This window comes from Python bivittatus, unplaced genomic scaffold (assembly GCF_059951505.1).
Source record: "Python bivittatus isolate LINGU-HERP-01145 unplaced genomic scaffold, Pbiv_v1 ctg000070_np1212, whole genome shotgun sequence".
In the NCBI taxonomy this organism is placed as follows: Eukaryota; Metazoa; Chordata; class Lepidosauria; order Squamata; family Pythonidae; genus Python; species Python bivittatus.
Genome location: NW_028277034.1, coordinates 39,093,065 through 39,114,207, shown reverse-complemented (window position 1 = coordinate 39,114,207; position 21,143 = coordinate 39,093,065). Strand labels below are relative to the sequence as shown.

The window sequence follows — 21,143 nt, the reverse complement described above, 5'->3', positions numbered from 1 at the left end:
GTCCCAGCTCTCTGCAGGTCATTCACTAGGTCCCCCCGTGTGGTTCTGGGATTTTTGCTCACCGCTCTTGTGATCATTTTGACCCCACGGGGTGAGATCTTGCGTGGAGCCCCAGATCGAGGGAGATTATCAGTGGTCTTGTATGTCTTCCATTTTCTAATTATTGCTCCCACAGTTGATTTCTTCACACCAAGCTGCTTGCCTATTGCAGATTCAGTCTTCCCAGCCTGGTGCAGGTCTACAATTTTGTTTCTGGTGTCCTTCAACAGCTCTTTGGTCTTGGCCATAGCGGAGTTTGGAGTGTGACTGTTTGAGGTTGTGGACAGGTGTCTTTTATACTGATAACAAGGTCAAACAGGGGCCATTACTACAGGTAACGAGTGGAGGACAGAGGAGCCTCTTAAAGAAGTAGTTACAGGTCTGTGAGAGCCAGATATCTTGCTTGTTTGTAGGTGACCAAATACTTATTTTCCACGATTTGCAAATAAATTCTTTAAAAATCAGACAATGTGATTTTCTGGATTTTTTCCCCCATTTTGTCTCTCATAGTTGAGGTATACCTATGATGAAAATTACAGGCCTCTCTCATCTTTTTAAGTGGGAGAACTTGCACAATTGGTGGCTGACTAAATACTTTTTTGCCCCACTGTACATGCAATGGCACTCTCGTAAAGCAGAGTTTCTTTAGTGTCCTGCAGGCAGGAAAGGGAAGCAAAGCTGAAGGAACGTTTCATGGGTTGAATTCCAGGGCGTTTACAACGATCTAGCTGTTTGTTCCCATAAAAGCGTTATTAACATGCAACATAAAGCAGAAGAATTGAGTTTCATTGTTCTGTCCTCCCCACTGTTCAAACATATGCATGCCTACCATTTTAGTAGGTAAATTTTGCCCTTCCTGTGGTAACCTCAGTATCAACAGCCACCTTCTATTTCTCATTGCAGCGTTTTTTCCCCACCAAGTTCCAGGGGACTCCTACAGCCAGTCCCAATAGATTTCTGGGCTTATTTTCTTCTGTTGTTATCCATTAATGCCAGTCATTGGGAACCTCCTGGTAGAGGTCTGTGTGGCAGCTCTGCTTTCCTGGCATGTCTTGAACTTCTTGTGGGTGCTTAATGTATTCTTAGCCTCTTTGGTCTGTGGAGCTGATTTGTTAAGGTCACAGTCCTCCCTTCTTTCTTTGGTTATTTTTTTTAAAAAACTGAAATTAGCTACCAGATTATATGTTGCGTGTTGTAAATCTATGTGGCAACTGAGACAGGCAATGCCTTGTAGACATTTGGCGATCTGTATGTATTATCTATATTTTTCATGCACAAATACAGTGAGAACACCTGCAGAAGACAGGGCTGTTATCATTAGTAAATGTTGCAGACTTGCCAGAGGTTCTGTGGGTAGGTCTTCTGGCATTGCTAGTTACATTGGATGTTATTTCTACTGTTGTGTAGCTGACTACGCAAAAAATCAAACCTACTTCACCCTAAAGTAGCTTGGGTAGGCAACCAGCAGCCCTCTGGCAGTCTCCTGCAGCAACCCCTTTGTGATCTGCACTACACCGTGGGAACAGATGGGGCAAAATTCGTTCCGCCTCTTTTGCGTTTGCAATACAGCTAGGGCAGTGGTTCCCAATGTTTTCTATGCCCCACACCCCCAGGAAATGTTTGATTAATGTTCACACCCCTTACAAGTAATATCACATTTGAAGATGAAGTGTAATTTCTAATGCAGGTGAACACATTGAAGTTAAAAATATAAGCTTTTATCAGTGCATAAAATTGTCGCACCCCCTGAAATTCCATCTCACACTCTGTGGGGGTGCAGGCACCCCAGGTTGGGAACTCCTGAGCTGGGGGAATATTTAAGGTGCAAACAGGAGGATTCTAAGAAGCCTGGCTAATGCTTAAGGTGTCTACTTCACCCTTTACCCCTGCAGATTTGGGATATTTTGAGGGGATTTAAGATGCAAAATGGCTGTTTTAACTCAAACCCCCCACTCCGTCCCCTGCTCCAAGGTCAACTTTGGCTGGTGACATCTTTAACCACACTTCTGCAGTTGCTACAAGGTAAAAAAAAAAAAAAAAAGTGTGATCCCTCACCACAAGAAAGTTGTCCATCCTCCATGTAAGGCATGGCAGAGCAAGTATTTAGCATATTTGGGAACCCAGATTCATTTTAAGGGATATTACTTGTGGTAGCTGCTCCAGAGTAACTTTGGGGTCAGTAGGTTTTAGGTATATTGGTTTAGGTAGATCCTTGCATTTGGCATTGTGTCCCTCTCCCGTAACATGAAATGAAGACTCTTTGTTAGCACTGACATTTTCTGAAACAGGAAGAATGTAAAGCATTGGTGTAAAGCAATGTTCCTGCCTCACATTAACCTCTGCAATCAAAACAAGACTCTTAAAACCATCCATACTTCAAGCATCCCAGAGTTTTCTTAACATAGTCTCAACCAACTTGGTATCTTTTAGACATGTTGGAACTGGACCACATGGCTGGAGAGATTATAGGAGCTGAAAATGAATACATCTAGAAAACAGTAGATTCCAGAAGGCTGTATTAAGGTTTTTAAAATTAATGCCAGACCCCTTCTTAATTACAAAATCCACCAAATCATTGATCCCGAAGACCAAAGAATTAAAATTGGGAGATCCTGTGAGGTGAGCCCAGCATTTGTGTTTTTGAGAGGAAATGTTATGGCATTAGGTGGTATGTAAGGGTTTTTAACCTTGTGTTTTTTATTATTTGTGTTCCTAATTGTTAGCTGCCTATGATTATTTTATACAATATGGGTGGCCATACAACACTTTCAAAAAAATAAATATGCCTTAATCTTTAATGAACATTTTTAAAAACTCTTATGTTCAATTCAAAGTTGTTGTGGATTGAAGAAAAAAAATACAATCATGTCATCTTCTTTTAAAACTTTAACAACAAGCAGTTACTGCTTTTATTCAGTTATTGCTTGATGGGATCCTAATTTAAATTAAAACAAGAGAGCCAGTTTGGTGTAGTGGTTAAGGCACCAGGCTAGAACCTGGGAGACTGTGAGTTCTAGTCCTGCCTTAGGCATAGAGCCAGCTGGGTGACCTTGGGCCAGTCCCTCTCTCTCAGCCCTAGGAAGGAGGCAATGGCAAACCACTTCCGAAAAACTTTGCCAAGAAAACTGCAGGGACTTTGCAGGGAGTCAAAAACTGTCTGAAGGCACATAAAACAAACACTAACAAAAAACAAACCTTGCTGCCATGGGAGGTCAGCAGCCTCAATGATATACCTAGTATGACATCAAGGACTGTGTGGTTGAAAACCTAAGCCATCTGAAGTTGTTCCATGTGTTGGTAATAACCACACTATGGATTTATGAGGGGAAGAACCTGTTTTTTCTACTTCTTGAAGTTTACAAGCCAGCAGGTGAATAGGACTTTGTACTAGGAAGCAGTAAGACAGATGCAAAGTACTACCACTGTTGTTGAAATGGTGTCATCATTAACCAAAAGTATTTAACAGAATAAATGCCTCCTTTTTTGTCTCAATAGCATTAAATAAATAAATAAATAAATAAATAAATAAATAAATAAATCAAAACCAATTCTCTGCATATATATTGTGTGATTAATTATATGCCACTTATTTCTATCCTCATGATTCCGGATCAATAAATTCATTCTAATTCAAAGATTTATTAAAAACTTTATGCAGTCTTTATAAATAAATAAATAAATGAATGAATAAATGAATAAATAAATCTTTTGATGATGCAAACATGCACCCAAGGCCAATAAAGAGCAAAAACATTACACAAATATTGTATCACAGCTTTCTTTCATTTATTAAATATGAACCTTTTTGGTTATTTTATTGCGATGGTCCTCAAAAAATATAAACTTGATTATTTAAAATCCTTGAAACAAAATCTGTCCAGTGAAAAAGAGAGCATTTTAGAGTACTAAATTCCTTTATTTAACAACACAGAAATATCACAAAAACAAGTTTACTGGGCAAATTGAATGTTTTTATACAGTTTTGTACATGCCCCATAAGTGATTTGAAATAAATACACCATTTTTCAAAACTGCTTTTTCATAATTGCACAAGCATACATACACTTTACACAAGATCTATTAGAAAATTTAATAGATTACTGCACAGTTCAGAAATAGGAGAACAGTGTGAAAGGTGAACATTTTTGTAGTCTATGTTTCTGCAAGAGAGAGAGAAAAAAAGTAAATCTATTTCCCTGTAACTGTGAATATGGAATAGTTTCTCACATTTGAGGTATCTCTTATTCACCAGGAATCAACAGATCTCAGTGTGAAACGGCCAAATTTAATAAAAACAAAATCTGAAACATTTAGCTGTTACACATAACCAACCATTTGATTATCACTATGCATCCAGCTATGATCAAAGACCCACTGTTGGTTTTGCTGGATGTATTTCACCCTGGATAGTATGTTCATTTAATTATTTTTCTTATTATTATTATTTCATTAGAGACATAGCCAGTTGAAAGATACCTTTTTTTATAGTTAATTTTATGATGTACCTAAAGGGGTGGAGTGGAGGGAACACAAAAAGAAATATTTTATTTCTCTTATAGAACTGATTATAATTCATTCCTGTAATGTCCATGTATAATTGTACAGGTTTATCTGGGCTATGGTAAAATTACTGCATTCAATTTGGCATAACTGATACTCAGGTATATTCTGCTGACTTCATCCTGAGCATATCAGTATTGTGAGGCAGACACAGAACTCCTGCACAAGGTATGTTATGCTTCTCTTCTCACTTCAGGAGAGCAAAGATCTTGGCAATTCCATCACTGGTTCATGCAGAGCTGTCCCTTTTTCAAAAGTAAAGGAGTACTCTTGCAAAAAATATGAAATTTATTTATTATTTAAAATATTTTACCCTGCTTTTCTACCACAAGGTACTGCAGTTCATATCATATATTTTTTTAAAATTATTTACAGCATAATCCTATCAAGATCTACTTAGAAGTTCCATTGATTTCAATACATTTTACCATCAAGTAATTGTGTTCAGGATTGCAGCCTTAAGGACATTGTGTGGTAAACACAAATAAGATTCAAAACTTTAACCATAATCAACATTGCAAATAATTTGATACTACACAGAGAAGAGGAAAAACCTGAAAACTTATTTCCTTCTTCAAAACACTTGCAACCAAAATACTTTAATGTACAATGTCATACAAATGGTGTTTCAGTGAAATGAAAAAAAATATTAATAACGGTGTAGAATTCTACAATTAAATGAAATTTGTGGGAATCAAAGTAAATATATTCATCTTTTTATGCAATTAGCAGGTTTGATATTTTTAACAATTCAGATTTGACATGTAAAACATCACAATTACAATATACAAATTCATCAGCTTTTTAAAAATCAAACTGAAAAAATCCAGAAAAGAATACACTGACACATGCAACAACATCTGGGTATTAGACAGTAAGTACATTGCTATGAATCATTGTACACTGAAAGGAGCCTAAACTGAATTTTTTTGTCCCTCTCTTTCTTAACAGCTGTCATAAAAGTCATTCCAAACAAGGCAAGTTTAACATCGAGGTGGGCAAATAAGGCTTCCAGCATTTACTATCTTGATATTTAGTTTTGTTATTTACTTATTGGAATGGGGAAAAATGGCCCATATAATTCTATTGCTCAATAATTAGAAACCTCAAATGACTTACAAAAAAGGAAAGGCAAACATCATGTTGATTCAACCTCTCTATAGACTATTTGAAGCCATGAGGTTGCACAGTGAAGGTATTATCCTATGTAAAAAAACTCATTCAGGATGATCTACAGCTAAGAGAATGGAAGGTCCCCAAGGAAGGGAACTCTTTTTTCCCAAAGGGACATCCCCATGAGTATCTTAGAAAGCCTACCTACCGCACAGGATATTCTGTATTGACCTCATGTTAACTACAAACACGGGGAAGCAGATGCTACATGCAGTCCAAGAGCCACTGCTGTGCCAAAAGTAAAAGATGCTGGAGCACACCTCTTGGTTCATGTGCTGCAGCCAATCTGAAGAGCCAAATCTTGTCTCCTGAAATATATGCATGGGTCAAAATAACCCTCAGATGCAAATTCTGGAGATCAAGAGCTTCTAAGCTGTACCTTAAAGCTTTCTGAAGAGTGATGGCCAGAACATATAAAAGAAAATAACATCAGGAATAAAACAATCATATGATTCACTATCTCATAGTAAAAAATGGATTATTTTCTGCAGTTATGGACGTACATACGATTAGAACTATCTATCACCTAAAAGGATTTGCAAACTATCATCCCTTCTATATCACTCAAGCTTGGTTCAGTTTTTATTCTGCTAATAATCCCTGCCTCCTTGTTTAACAGTTCTTGGTCATTCCCCCAATCTTTCACAAATCAGTGTGTACAAATGTATGAGCATGTGTGTGCTTGTAAAAAAAAAAAAAACAAGGTAAAGCCCTTCTGAAAGTTAGATACTTCCACTGAGAACGTTCTCCGAACCAATTTCCTTGCATTATAAATAACCCTTTCTTTTACATAGTTACAGCTCTTCACAGAAATGCCGTATTCCTTCATTCAAACAATAGAAACACACAGCTGTTGTTCCAAAAAGTGTAAAAAGTAGAGAAATGAAAAGAATATGGAACTGCACAGTCTTCGTCTACATAAAGTTAAGACTATGTGTCTCATAAAAATCTGTGCATTTGAAGAGCATATTTTGAATATCTAAATTCTGCAATTTCAGTGGGATTTCAACAGGTGTCACTTTCTCAGAATTATACATCATGTGCTTGCTGTATGGTGGGAAAGAATCAGTTATTCTCTTGGTGTTACATCACAAATATTTCGGTCTGAAGTTAAACAGTTATAAAAAATGATACAAAAGCTTATTTGTTGAAAACAAGTCAGAGAGGGGAAAATGATTCATAGTAATGGCCTTTTCTGCTCCTTTTAAATCATAACACTTTGCTACTGTCCGAAGCACCTAATATTCAAGCTTGTGCGTTTGCTCTATGACAAAATAAAATGAAAAGTAACAAATTGCTGAAAGAGAAATGCTATGTAGATATTTCATCTTATTATGCCTCTGTACATTAGAATTATGCACTGAAAATTTCATATTCTGTGACAAGATATTCCACAATTGGAATATATTATGCAAAACACTAAACTGTGCATACATTTGAATCATGTATTTTTCTAATGGAAAATGTTGGAATATATTTTCTGTTTTAAAGGAAGAGGAGGAGTCAGTCAAATAAGGAAAACTGCACAAAGAGAGAATAGATGTCCAAAATCACACTGCTGTCTAATGAATGTAAAATTATTGGCCAAGAGAAGATTGACCATTCTCTGTTTCTGTACTTACAACTACAAGATTAAAAAGAAATCTTCACCCACAAATTATGTGTTGCAAGGGAGAAAAATCTACATTTGTAAGTATGAGAGGGCAATTATGAGCAAATGGAATAGCCAAAAGTACAGTAGGGAGTTGTTTTTTTATTTCTTAGATGCATCCTTGAAAGTTAATGTCAGTGCCAAAGAATATAAAAATTGTAAATGTGTATTCTCAGCAAGTTCTGTGCTCTAAATCTCTGTTAAACTGCCAGTCTGTTTTCAACCCACCTTCCAGGCAATCAGGAAGGCTACACAGCCTTAAAAAAAAAAAAAAATCTAAACACAAATATTTGCCTGCAAATTGCAGATCCTGAAAAAGCTCTCTCTATCTTCACAAAATCCATTTTAGATCAATTGAAGCCATGCATCTCCCTAAACACTGCTCTCCTCCTGTCCTTTTTTTTCTGCCAATCAACTACTCTACACAGCTTTGCAAGTCTAAATTTTGACAAGATGGCTATAACCATGAAGTGATCCAGATAGAGGAGTTTTTTTTAACTGTCCCACATTCCTGTGTTATTTCTGAATAGTGTAATGATAAATGAAATGTCTGATTAGGGTAAAGGGAAAAAAATCACAATCAGTTTTCAACTTTCAGTTCTATTAAAAGTGCTAACATTTGAGAACACCTTAAAAGACATTCTGGGTTTCATGTCCTGCAGAGTGAAGAAAAGACGTAACCCCATCTACATTTACAAACTAATCTAAGAGCTAAATACTGTAAACTGAGAAAAAAATAATAATTTCAGATATCTTTTTCCCCCCATTAAAAGATCTATAAAGCAATCTCTAGAGGAAAGTAAATACATTAACTGAGAGATTCCCTGTCCCTCTCAACACATGATCCTCTTTTCATTTTGTGTAACAAACCATTTTGCTATAGCTCTGCAACACTGATACTGCATGTCTGCCTATATTTTAAAACCTATTTTATGGACAGCGCAGCTCACTGACTACATGCTTTTGTTAAACTTTTCTGAATCTAGGGAAGAGCATAATTGCTCCTGTAAGATAGTGCTTATGAAGACTGACTTTTACAGTCGATATATCTTTCCTGTCATACAATACTACGTCCTGAAAGTATCTGAAAGAGACCTTGTTATATCTTCTTTTTAACAACTTTGCTCCAGGTACTAATAGCAGGATGCATGGTAAGAACACTACTGTTGCTGATGATGATACTGGACAGCTGGCAAAAAAAAAAAAAAAAAGAAAAGAAAAAAGTGGTGGGATAGAAGAGGAAGATACTGAATGCTTGAATTTATTGCTCCAGATTTAATTTGCAGAACCACACTGTTGTGAACAAATGGTTAATCTCCATAGTTGGTCAGATGTGATTGTCTCCTCGTGTCTAAACACACAGAATACAAGCGGCTATCTGTACAGTTTACAGTACCAAAACACATATTATTGGAAAAATGAAGTAGAGATATGGTACTTTGTCAAGATACATTATTTCATAGCAGGGGTTTACCCAAACTTATATTTTTGTTTTTAACAGCCACTTTAAAAATAGACAACAAGTTCACTAGTTATAGCTAAATTACATCAACAAAAGAATTGGTGTACGGAATGTGAGCAAACTGGCCAATTCTCCAGGGTCCCAGGTATGGTGGTCTCCGGATAAGAGAGTAGCCCTCAAAAGCTGGTTAATGCTCTCTTATATGGAGTGTTGTCTTACTCAGAGGGCCTTTCAAGAGGAAACTGAGTGACATTTAAGACTGGAGGAACTATTGCACAGAATGCAGCTGCTATGAAATGGCAGAAGCGTCGCCTAAACAAGATGAAAACACAAGACGGTGAGCTGTGATGCAGAGAGGGCATGCTGTCAGATGGTGAACATGATGGGACAGAAATTAAAACAGTACTATCTTATGTTCAGGCATTTCAGTGGGGGACGTTCTGCTATATCAGAGACCGCCTCTCCAAATGTACCTTCCTCCCTCTTACCTGGAGACCACTCTGTGTCATGATTTTTTGGATATATATTTTTTTTTTGAGGAAACCCCTATACATAAATGAAAATAATATTCTTCAGTGGTAGACTAAGCGATTTCTTAAAACAAGACTTTAGCTTGCCTTTCACTTCAGGCTGCCTTGAAAATAAGATATGCTACTGCTTAAAAGAACCATCGGAATGCTTCAGCGCTGGGAACAGGTGTTCTCTACAAAAAAAAGCAAGAAAACAAGTTAAGCTTTCTTTCCATTGCATTGTAAAATGTGCTCTTCTGTTTTTATTAATCTGTTTTGTTTTTGGTCTTCCTTTACATGTCAATTGTGCTTCTAATTATCTCAGTTGTATGCAGCACTTAATGGTGATTAATAATTTAAAGAAACAGCCATTTTAGCAATATATGACTTTCTTGTATTTAAAAAAAAGCAATTTGTTGAAGTACTGGCAATTATAGCAAGGTCCACTTATGGAACCAACCTATCATCTGAGTGGTAAATGTGCATGGAGCAGTGTTATATGTTTTAGCTGTAAATCCAAAGTTTACCAACTGGAGGCTGCCAATGACATGATGGCTCAAGTGGTGCACCAATTATTTACAGCAATCCATGAGTGACAGGCTAGGCTGACCTGAATATTCAGGCACAAATCTACATCAGAATGAGGTAAGAGTTTTGAACACAAAAAGAAAATGGCACAAATACCTTGCCAACAGTAAACAATGAATAATATTTTTTTACAGCTGAAGAACATAAAAAGTTACGACAGAAAGCAATTAACACAAGACCACCCTTGAAAGGTGTGTTTTCCCCAAACTTGTAGTTTTAATTATTATTATTAAAGCACTGAAAATTCACTTTTTGCCAGTCCATAGAAAATCATCCAAATATCTACCAATTATCTCCAGTCCATTTTCCTTCTGGCTTGGTTTGAAAGAAAAATGAGGCAAAGCTCAAGCCATGATCTTCCCTCCCAAAAGTTCATTTCTGAGGCACACAAAACTAACTTTTCCCCATTAATCTGCAGCACCCTCTCCAAACAGGTATGTTGGTGTTAAATTCCCAGTCAGTTGAGAGCCATAGTGATAGCATTTTGGGGATATATTACTGTCCCAACACATCTTGAAGGTGCCAGGTGGGGGGGCAGCTGGTTTACAGCAAAAATTCTAACTTATTTATTTGCTGGGTTTACATCTTTCTTAACTTTCTTCCAATCCTTCCCCACAACAACCAATAATGAGAGCCAGTTTGATCTAGTGGTTAAGGCACCAGGCTAGAAAGCAGGAGACTGGGAGTTCTAGGCCCGCCTTAGGCATGAAAGCCGGCTGGGTGACTTTGGGCCAGTCACTCTCTCTCAGCCCACTCATCTCACAGGGTTGTTGTTGTAGGGAAAATAGGAGGAGAAAGGAGTATTAGATATGTTTGCTGCCTTGAGTTATTTATAAAAACAATTAAGATGGGATAAAATATTTAAAGAAAAAAATGTAGGTTGCGCTGAGAAAGAGCACCTGGCTCCAAGTCTGGGGCTGAGGGTGCTCCTGGATGTCCCTAGTCCAGTATTGTCCAAACTTGGCCCCTTTAAGATGAGGAATTCTGGGAGTTGAAGTCCACTCATCTTAAAGGGGCCAAGTTTGCACAACATTGCCCTAGTCCAACACCTTGACCACTATACCATTCTGTCTTTCGTCTAATTTGAACTAAGCTGTGATATGGCTGCCTGAACTTGTATTGAATCCAAAGAAAGATAGGAGGTGGGGGCTTTGGGGTTGTTTTTAAGATTCCATTAAATCCAGCTTGTTGAAAATTGATAGGACTATCCTTAGCCTGGACTAATTTTGTATGGGACTGTAGGTATCTTCCTGATGTGAATGATGGGGTGTAACTTGGCTCCATCTTTGTCCTTTACCTTCTCTATCTGGAAAGGTGGGACATATCCCTCTGTCCTCTCTGACCTCTTTGTTGGCAGCACATGGAATCAGCTAGCAAAATGTGGCTTCAGTTGCCAGAAAGAGAGTTCAGCTGGCAGAAGTGACTTTTGCCTCATGCTAACTCCCTCCAAACAGCATCCCTTTGCTTAGCTCTGTACCCTTTGTTTACCAGATAAACCCTTTCCAAATGCCTTTCTTTTTCTCCTACCAGTTGCCAAGTGTGAGAGGCCATCACTTGCTGATAACTATGTACAGCTTTGTTTCCTCTTGATTGGCTTAACTGTCAATATTGCCTTGTACAACCGGATAACTGCTATGTGAAGAGATAACTGCAAAGTAGTCTGTAGAAGAGTCTTCCTGTTAATCTAAACTATTTTTTCAATACTTACCAGGAAAGAATGCAGAGATGATAATTTCTAGCTAAAATTTATAGTAAAAATATTTCTGCCTTGTTATTGGACATATATTTGCTGGGTCCATACACAATACAGTGCACGAATTGTGAGTGTGCTGGACATAGTAGAGCAATCAACAGCATCAAAGTGGCAGGTGTGAGTGGGCGATGGAAGCCCTGCCCATTTTTAACATGCATCGCATGCACTGCATGATATGAAAGGGGCAGAACTTTGATCATCCTGCATCCTGCTATTTTGACACTGTTGACCACCCCTGTGAATGTTCCTGTAGGGTGAGATTATATAGTTTGTTAGCCCCAGGGCCCATCTTGGCCATGTTCCAGCCCTAAGAATATAGCTATTTTTTCACTATAAACTGTGAAGGTATAAGGATAATAAATAGGACACTCTACATACAGAAGACATGTTCTCTTTCATGTCTGCAAGACTCAGAATAGATTCCTTTCTGAAACCCTGAGCACAGACCAATGTCCCCCAGTATTTTTCAGAAACGTTGGAGTACAGCCTCCAGAATTCCCCCCTAGAAAGGGGGTGGGCAATAGAATGTCAAATCATTACTGAATTAAGTGGGACAAGAACCCAGATGGACATTTCCTATGGAATGGAACTATAACCACAGCACTAGGAAGATTATTACCATCACAAAGACTACAAAAAACATTGCAGGCTGTGTCGGGAATTCTGCATCCAGAAGTGCGTGCCGACATTTGTTCTACTTGAGTCAGAGACCAAACAGCAGATGTACGTCTCATTCTGATCTCTCAAAGTGCAGCATTGGTAATTCCAATAATGTAATTCCAATAATGTTGCTAAATTGGATGGGGAACCTGGAGTCTTCCAAATGTTGGCAAAATACAGTTTCCAGTTGATCAAGCCAACATGGTCAGCAACATTTGGAAGATCACAGGTTTCTTGCTCTATATAAATTATCATCGGAGAACCTTAAAATCATTAGCTAGATCTCTTTTATGGTTAGGATGGGAAGAAAAATTCCAACCTTAGCTTCTTGTCTCTCTCATAACTGCAACATTAAGTCACCTTGCCAAGAAAATACCTTGGAGGAGTACAGATCCCTTGTTCCTCCAGGGGAGGAAGAACTTCTTGTGATGAATATACAGAAATTTGCAATGGATTACTTAAACAAGCAAACAGAGTAACAATCTTACATTATACTATTTCAAAAACCTTTGATGGTGTTTATATCAACTGACAACTGAAGACAGTTAGGATGCAACCTTAGCAAAATAATTCCTACTGAATTAAATAGAGCTTGTCTCAGAATAAATACATATAGGATTGCACTGTTAGTTAAACTGCTTATTAAAGTTCATCTGGATGATATTTCTGGCTGCCTAAGTAGAACACAAACATCCCACAAGAAAATACTTTAATAGGTCTCTTACTAATATCTACAGTACCTCTAACATAAAGTTTTAACAGAGGTTTCAAAAATGAATAGCCGTTATAGCATATGTGGTGTTTCACTGATTCACCAGAGAACTAGATGACTTCAGAGGAAGTTGCCTTAATAAAGCAGATACCCATGCTCATTTTTACTTCATAAGTCATTATTTTATGTAATATTTTCTTCCTTAAAATCAGCTGTACTCAAATGTATTAGAAAACTGTGGAGGAGCTCTGGATTTCTGGGCCCCTTCTTCTCATGTATCAGTTCCCTGCTGCTTTCTTCAAAGTACAATTTTCATCAACTGATGAACCAAAATTAGGCAGCAGGAAATCACAAAGGAGCATGAAGAACAAGAGGATGGAGAAGTGCTTGGGCCGAAAGTTCTTTAGGCTGGCTTTCTGCAACACAGATATCCATCAAATATAAAAATATCCATTCCAAGGATTCCAAGTTGCAATGTCTATTATTAAGAATCCTAGGAGTTAAAGTCCACATTTCTGGAGGGTATGCTGGTTGGGGAAGTTTGCAGTAGGCTCAGGGATATTACATCACCAAAGTATATGTATTATGTCTGAATAAAACCAGGAAGTTAAGAGAAATATGAGTGTCTACTCCCTTCTGAAATATGTAGTACACCAATGACAGTTTTTTTAAAGTTCTTGAAGGATTTATTCTTGTTTTTGTACTTCCAAAATAGAAACAGTTAAGTTAGCCTGCTTAGTAAAAAATTAAGAAATGTAGCAATTCAATCATAAATTTATGTTGTAAGAAACCTGCCAAAGAAACAACAGATAAATTAAAGCTTACTGAATAGAGCATAATCTTCTGCCAACAACAGAACACTGGCAGAAGAATATAAATATCTCTTATGGTAAGAAGTTCCATATTCTGCCATAACAGAAGTTCCACTTTCTGCTATTATTACCTTGCATATCACAAGAGTAAATTACAGAAAATGGGAGACATTTCCTTTACTCAGTGTGAACTTAAAGGCAAGACAGTTGGTCCAACAATGGGACACTATGATACAAAACTCTGGAATCAGTGAAGAATCTCAAATAGGCATTTTATACTAACTTGTTTCTCTTTTAGACAGCCCTGTGCAGAGCATGCTATAGTAAAGGTAAACCTCCCTACAGTCAAACTCCACTCTTGATGATTTTATAAACATATCCATAGTTTTCAGGGCAGTACAGAAGAAGTTTTCCATTGCCATTTTTTACTTTAGTTTTAAAAGACCTGAAGCATATGTGACTATGGCTGTTCTAGTCTTCTCAGAAATGGACCTAGTCAGTCTAAATTGAATCACAGAACTTCTGGAATCAACATACAACATTCTGCCAGACATACTCCCAAGCTGAGAATTTGATCTTTCAAGGATAGCCTCAAAATAGGCTGGTATCCTACCACTGGGTTTGCCACCTTCCGAACAAATTCTATCTTGCTTAGATTAATTTCCCAAGAGTTGATAATAATTTAGAACACTGACAATTTTTCCAGAGCAAGATGAAAACATGATATATAGCATGTGCATACTGAAACTGGCCAACTCCAGGTCTGAGCTCCAAAGACCAAAACTCACATGCTCTGTTCTCCCATCCAGCATTCTACACAGATGTCAGACTTCAAAGGATCCTGTCCACATTCTCAGGCTGTGCAAATTGAAAAAAAAAAAAACTCAGCTCAAGAGAATATGCAGTTGCTGAAAGCACAATATTAGAATCCACTCTACAGACTGTGGGCCACTCGGAATCTTCCACCCATTCTCTGGATCTTGATGTAAAAGATTTCAGAATAATTGGGAATGTGCTATTTAGTTTATGATACCAGCAAGTCAATAGAATGGGTTGTTTTCACCCTGCATTCATGGGGACAGCAATAATTATAGGGTAATAATATGGGGCACAATCTAATAAGAAGCTCTAATGCCCAAGCTCTGCTACAATGAATGAATGTTGTGTAAGAACCTCGCAACGCTCTTCTTCAGCAGCCACAGAGAGATATACAGGATCGTTATAGTATTACTTGTTCTTCAGCCATTCAAACTGATCCTACAGAATCATCTGTGATGCTGTTCATGACTAGTCCACGTAAATGTGGATTTATTGTTCTGGTTAAATATAAAGGGGGAAATATCTTAATGATTTACTTTCCAAAGACACTGCTTTTTTCCCCCTTTCTTCAATTATATTCTAAACCTCAGAGGATTTTTTGGCACTAGAGCAATCCAGGCAAGTTCCCGATGCATTTTCTCTATTTCTGTTTTTTGCTGATACAAATGGATATTACAAGGTGGCAAAATAAAGATGCCTTTCAAAGCTACCTGGAACATGGTATGTACTGCTGCCAGACCATTCATGCAGCACTGCACACACTGTAAGATGACTGCTGATAATAAACAAGATATATGGGTATATAATTTATCAGGATGTTGAGTATAAAAGGAGATCACATTCCAAACAATGCAAAGCAACTCTAATGTGTCCAAATAGGAGTCTAAAAGGGCTCATGGACATAATTACCACTGTTGGAGTAAGTTATTGAAAATGATTAAAAAATCCATTTTTCCTCTGAAACAACAGGATTTAGGATACCCTTTTCCCTCCCTTTTTACAATTTGTCTAGCTAAAACATATGTACCAATTCATCAGTAAAAGTCAAACAGACTGGATCCAAATATGAAAAATGAAAATACCCCACTGAACAATAATGTTGCTCACATTTTGCTTTCTTAAAAAAAAAAAAAAAGACAAGTTTCCTCCATTTGATTCTCCCAGGAACAGCAAAACCAAAGGACCACTATGCCAAGTCCTTTACCATGCATAGTATACCACTATGCATGGTAAGATCTTAGTTTTCGCCCCTTTTTTCCTTTCTTCTTCAACAATAGAACCAGTGAGCAGCAGGAACGCAGCAAGACCTTATATTCTAGCTCTTGGTAATTCATTCCCAGCTTCAATCATGCCTAGCAGGGGCTTGGAGATCACAAGTAACAGCTGGAAACTTCTCAGCTATGTTGTCTGCTTAAGCTCTGAGGTGTTCTGCTGGCTGGGGAATTCTGGGACTTGAAGTCCACCCATCTTAAAGTTGCTGAGGTTGAAGAACCCTGATCTAGATGACAAAATGTTCCATCTGTGCCTTCCCACTGCTTCTTCCATCATTTTTCTTACCAAAAGAACAATGTGTTAGGAAAAGATAGTCAAAATAGTTGAGAAATGCAAAGTGCTAGGATTTCTGGACACACCCATTAACTCCTTGACTAAGTTTGGTAAACAGGAACAGTCTAGATACATGGGACACACAGAGGATGGGACTTCAAATTGTCTAAAGTTAGGGAATTGTGGCTGAAACTCCATACAGCCCAGACACAGGTGTTCCACATAACAGCTGCAACAGAGCACAGTTTAAAATGGCTGCTGTAGCGCATACTGTGACTGTCCTAATTTATTATTTCTTGGTTACCATTCCTTATTTTCACCTAGAAACTAGAATGAGTAAGTTAAGAAGTTGAATTCCCCAAGGGTCTTTACAAAGTTGTGAGATTTATTGGAGTAAATGGGGACTTGCTTCTAAATGGGGGGGGAAGGTTAGTATCAGAGTGTTTATTTTGCAGACTGAAGTCCTGCACCCAATTAAGTACACAAAGGCTCTTTTTATTTTAGCAGCATGCGCGCACACATACACTGACACATACATGCTGCAGAACAGACTTGCAGCATCTCCAAAACTCTACAGAGATTATTAAAAATAATAATAAAACTCTTGGTCTTGAAATTGGACATAGCTTTCTTTTCTGGTTCTTGGTTTAAAAGTAGCAAAAGTCCAGAATCAGAGGGGTGGGGGGGAACCCAATAAAGTCATTTAAACTCAATTCATGCCATCAAATACTTTGATTTTCCCGGTGAAATGGTCAGACTCTAGAAGTTGAAAAGAGAAGAAAATCTATTCATTTTGGTGACTGAGCAAACCAACATGGCATGTGAAGCTGCTCCAGCCTCCTAGTTGTATAAATTCACCAGTCCCTGCTGGGGAATCAAAGTATTGATGAGATTACAGTTTCTGGATTCTCGGCTATGCTTGCAGGGGGATCATTATCCTGAGTGACAGGAAAGACAGATTCCTCTGGAAGTGAGGGGGAGGGAAGCCAGGAATAAAATTGGAATTGATCAACATTGTTTAAGGCAGCCTTCGGTGTTCTGCAGGTGCAAAGACTGACAAACAGTAGTCTTGTTCCCCAGAGGAAACTGAAAAATCCTGCTGTTCAGGCTTCTGTTACAGGTTACGCTGCAAAGTGTGGGCATTCTAGAAAATTTAGCACAACATAAGCTTGATAACCTTTAAGCCTTTGATTCTCTCTGTCAGCCTTCCCTAGCCTGCAATCCTCCAGATGTGCTGGGACTATAATTTGCAGTCCCATGGCATCCAGAAGGCGCCAAGTTGAAGAAGATTGCTCTATTTTTTTCTTTCTCTTTCAATTTTAATGGAAAAGGGCATCTTCCCTGAAGCTAAAAATCAAAGGAAGCCGTATAGGAACTACATTCTAACGTAGGCTCTAATATTGGCAAAGTGATTTGGGGTTCATTTCTTTCCTAATCTAGTCCACATTTCAGAGTCTCAGAAAAAGATGCAGTAGCAATACAATGTCATAATTACCATATATTCTTGTGAATAAGCCCATCTGCAGATAAGCAGACCCTTGAATTTTTAACCCAAATACTCTGAAAAAGGTGCCATGAGCAGATAAGCCAACCCGCATTTTTCATAGTACAGTATTTGGGTTAAAAATTCAAGGGTCTGCTTATCTGCAGATGGGCTTATCTGCGAGTATATACACAAAATATGGGTACTTTAAAAAAGTATTACCGTATACACTCGTAGATAAACCCATCCGTGAATAAGCTGAACCTGATTCTTTGGGTGCATTTTGGCACCTAAAATTTTCAGCTTATCCACAAGTATATATTGTACTGCTGTACCTCCCCTCCCCATCTTGTCACTTCCACTGAAGCTGATGAGGGGAAAAAAAAAATACTTCCAAAAGTTATTTCAAAGAAGAAGAAAACGTTGGTGAACTCTTAAGGGTGCAGCCTACGATTTCTATACAAACCTGATTTACATGAGGGTTGAATGGTTTATGTGAATGACCTGTCTTTCAGTGTACAATCCAGGGGCATCTGCAGGGGAGGTTAAAAAAAATGAAGATGGCAGCCACAACGACATAGGGTACATATAAAAAGGGGGCAGAGCTTTGACAATGGCCTCCCTCTTGACTTTTTTGACACAAACCCTGCCCCTGGTACATTCAACACTCCAGCGATCTGCAGCCTCTCTGGTTTCCCATCATTTAGTTAATTCTTCTCATTTGGCTTTTTAGATGAGGAACCAGGAGCAACCAGGTAAGCCAAACAGATGGAAACAAAGGAAAAACACCGTACCATCCCCACAAAGATATTCTAAAGAAATGAGAAAGAGGTAGAAAACCAAAAGGAGAAGAAAATTTGGGGAACCATTGGAAAGCAAGAATCAGTACAGTAACAGCCATAGTAAATATAATAACAATATAATATATTCTTGTTTCTATAATCAATGTCATATAACTCAAATTCCTTGAGAACTATGGGAATTACATTTGCTGTCAACATTTTCAAGTCCTAAACTTCATAATAAAATACAATTCACTAATTATTACTTTTATTAATAGTGATGTTTTTCTTTTTAAAAAGGACAGCCTCAAAGGAAGGTAGCAACTTAATGTGCCCAGGAATAATTTTGGACTAGATTTGTTTTTTGTGAGATAATGAGGCCCTGCATATATACCAAAAAGATCACATTATCAAAAGAAAGGGGAGCCAATTTTGAATAAAATATCCACATTCTAATGTATATCTCTAAAGGCTGTATTATAAATAATTGCTATAACTTACATTGAAATACAATACATCCCACCATCTTGAGGAAGATTCTAATCAGACCATAGTACTATCTTCTTAATCTGCTGTTCAGGTATTCACTCCCCAACCTGCTGCCCTCCAGATGTGCTAAAGCCACAACTCCCAGAATTCCCAGCCAGCAATTGGCTAGAAATTCTTTAAGTTATGATCTCATCACATCTGTATAGCACTAAGGACTTGGGGAAAGAGCTCAACCATTATGCTTTGTCTCTAAGTTCTAAGAGCAACCTGATATTGATAACACCTATCACTGATTAATGCATTCAGTCTTCATCTTGAGCATGCCTTCAACAGCAGACCTCATGAATGAAAAGCTTGATCAATTATTGGGACTGTCTTGTTCTTCCCCATGCCCTTCTTTTTGGGAACATATTGAAGAACTCAATTGTTTTTTAAAGTGCCATTTCAGTTAATCATAAGGAAACGATTGTCCTACTAAGAAAGTTGAAGATTTTTGTTTTTAATCTCAGAAGCCAAACATAGGTCATCACAGCTTTTTATGCAACAGTTGATGGGCAACCTCAAAGCATCTGATATCCCTTTTTTATCCTTTAGCTGGCTTAGCACAGCTGAAAACTGTGCACCCTGAAAAATAACTAATGTCAGTAAACTAAAACTCTGCATTTTAAAAATCAGTTTCCTTATCTGACAGGGAGAAGGTGGATTTTAATTTCACCCTCAAAAGAAGTTCTATGTTATTTCTGAAGAGACAGAAAAACAGTATGGGATAGGAAAACCTAATCTTCACTTGCAGCTGAAGAAAACTTTCTGGAAATGGGAAGACAGATCACAACACGGTATTAAGTAAATCTTAGTAAAGTAAGCTTACGAAACGTAGAGCAGTGTTTTTCAACCTTGGCAACTTGAAGATGTGTGGACTTTAAGTCCCAGAATTCTGGGAGTTGAAGTCCACACATCTTCAAGTTGTCACGTTATGAAACACTGATGTAGAGTAAGCTTACAAAATCTTTTTTGTTGCATTTTGATCAGCCTGACTACATGGCTCTAGTGGGACAACACATCTGGAACCTAGTGCCCTTTACACTGGTAGACTTTCACAGCCTATAGGCAGCCACACCACAACATGATACAAAGAAATTGCCTTGGGCAACACATTCCAGAGGGGTGTGATTTTCCTGCATTCAACCTTATGTCGTTATAAATATGTACAAAATGAGACTGTCAGAGAACCTCAAAGGGAATAGTGGAGGCCAAATACTTCACAATATTGTGTGAAAAGGGCACTCTACAAAGAAGATTACAGCCACCACGCCATCCCCATTACAAAGTTGCTGTGATTACAGTGTGGCATCTTGTGAGACAGAACTCATTTACTTTTAACAGAGATAATGCCATTTTGCATCTCTCCCATTTGGATTAAATAATGCTTTTTGGGTTAACCAAAGATTCACAGGATAGGTTCTGTTCACATGACCTTCATAACTAGGTCAAAGGAGAAGCTACGTGTCATGCAAACATGAAATCCCAGCCAGTAAACACAAGAAGAGGTCAGTTTTACTCCAAAACAGTCACAGATTCATTTTGAATAAAACTACTCTCTCCAGTTAACCAGATACAGAGAAAGAAACGTACAGCAGCCCTGCAAAACTGGAGCTTCTGAAACACTTTTTGTTGCTTTTAACATTATTTTCAATGTGTGTGCATGCACACACATACACACACACACCTGCCACCAAGTGAAACAAGGAGAAGGGTGGGCAAATAAATCTTCCTCTATATCACTGTAGAGACCTCAATATGATTGTGCCACTGTGGATTTTTTTTTTTTTAATTATTGACAAAGCGAAAAGAAAACAGGATCCTTTGTGGAGACTGAGATAGGGGTTAAAGGTGGACTGCTTTATGTTTTGCTGATCATCTGCCACTGTTCTGTTGAGTACGTTCTGGTTGGGAATAGTGATAAATTGAGTAGTGGTGTGATCTGGCTCCAGCCACAAGGTTGGAAAAGGCTAGTTAGGCCACTGTGTCTAATCCTTTTTCAACGCGGAAATCCAAAATGAAGCATCCATGATAACATGGTTATCCAGACTCTAAAACACATCCACT

General features: G+C 37.9%; 1 protein-coding gene across 1 annotated transcript in view; it reads right to left on the bottom strand.

The window, feature by feature from the left end:
• Nucleotides 1–3,868: 3,868 nt before the first annotated feature.
• CXXC4 (CXXC finger protein 4) overlaps nucleotides 3,869–21,143 on the bottom strand; it is a 57,004-nt gene continuing 39,729 nt past the window's right edge. The window contains exon 3 of the mRNA XM_088133014.1: nucleotides 3,869–9,588. Within this exon, the coding sequence (XP_087989140.1) occupies nucleotides 9,544–9,588 (45 nt within the window). The 3' untranslated portion in view covers nucleotides 3,869–9,543. The remainder of the gene's footprint in view (nucleotides 9,589–21,143) is intronic.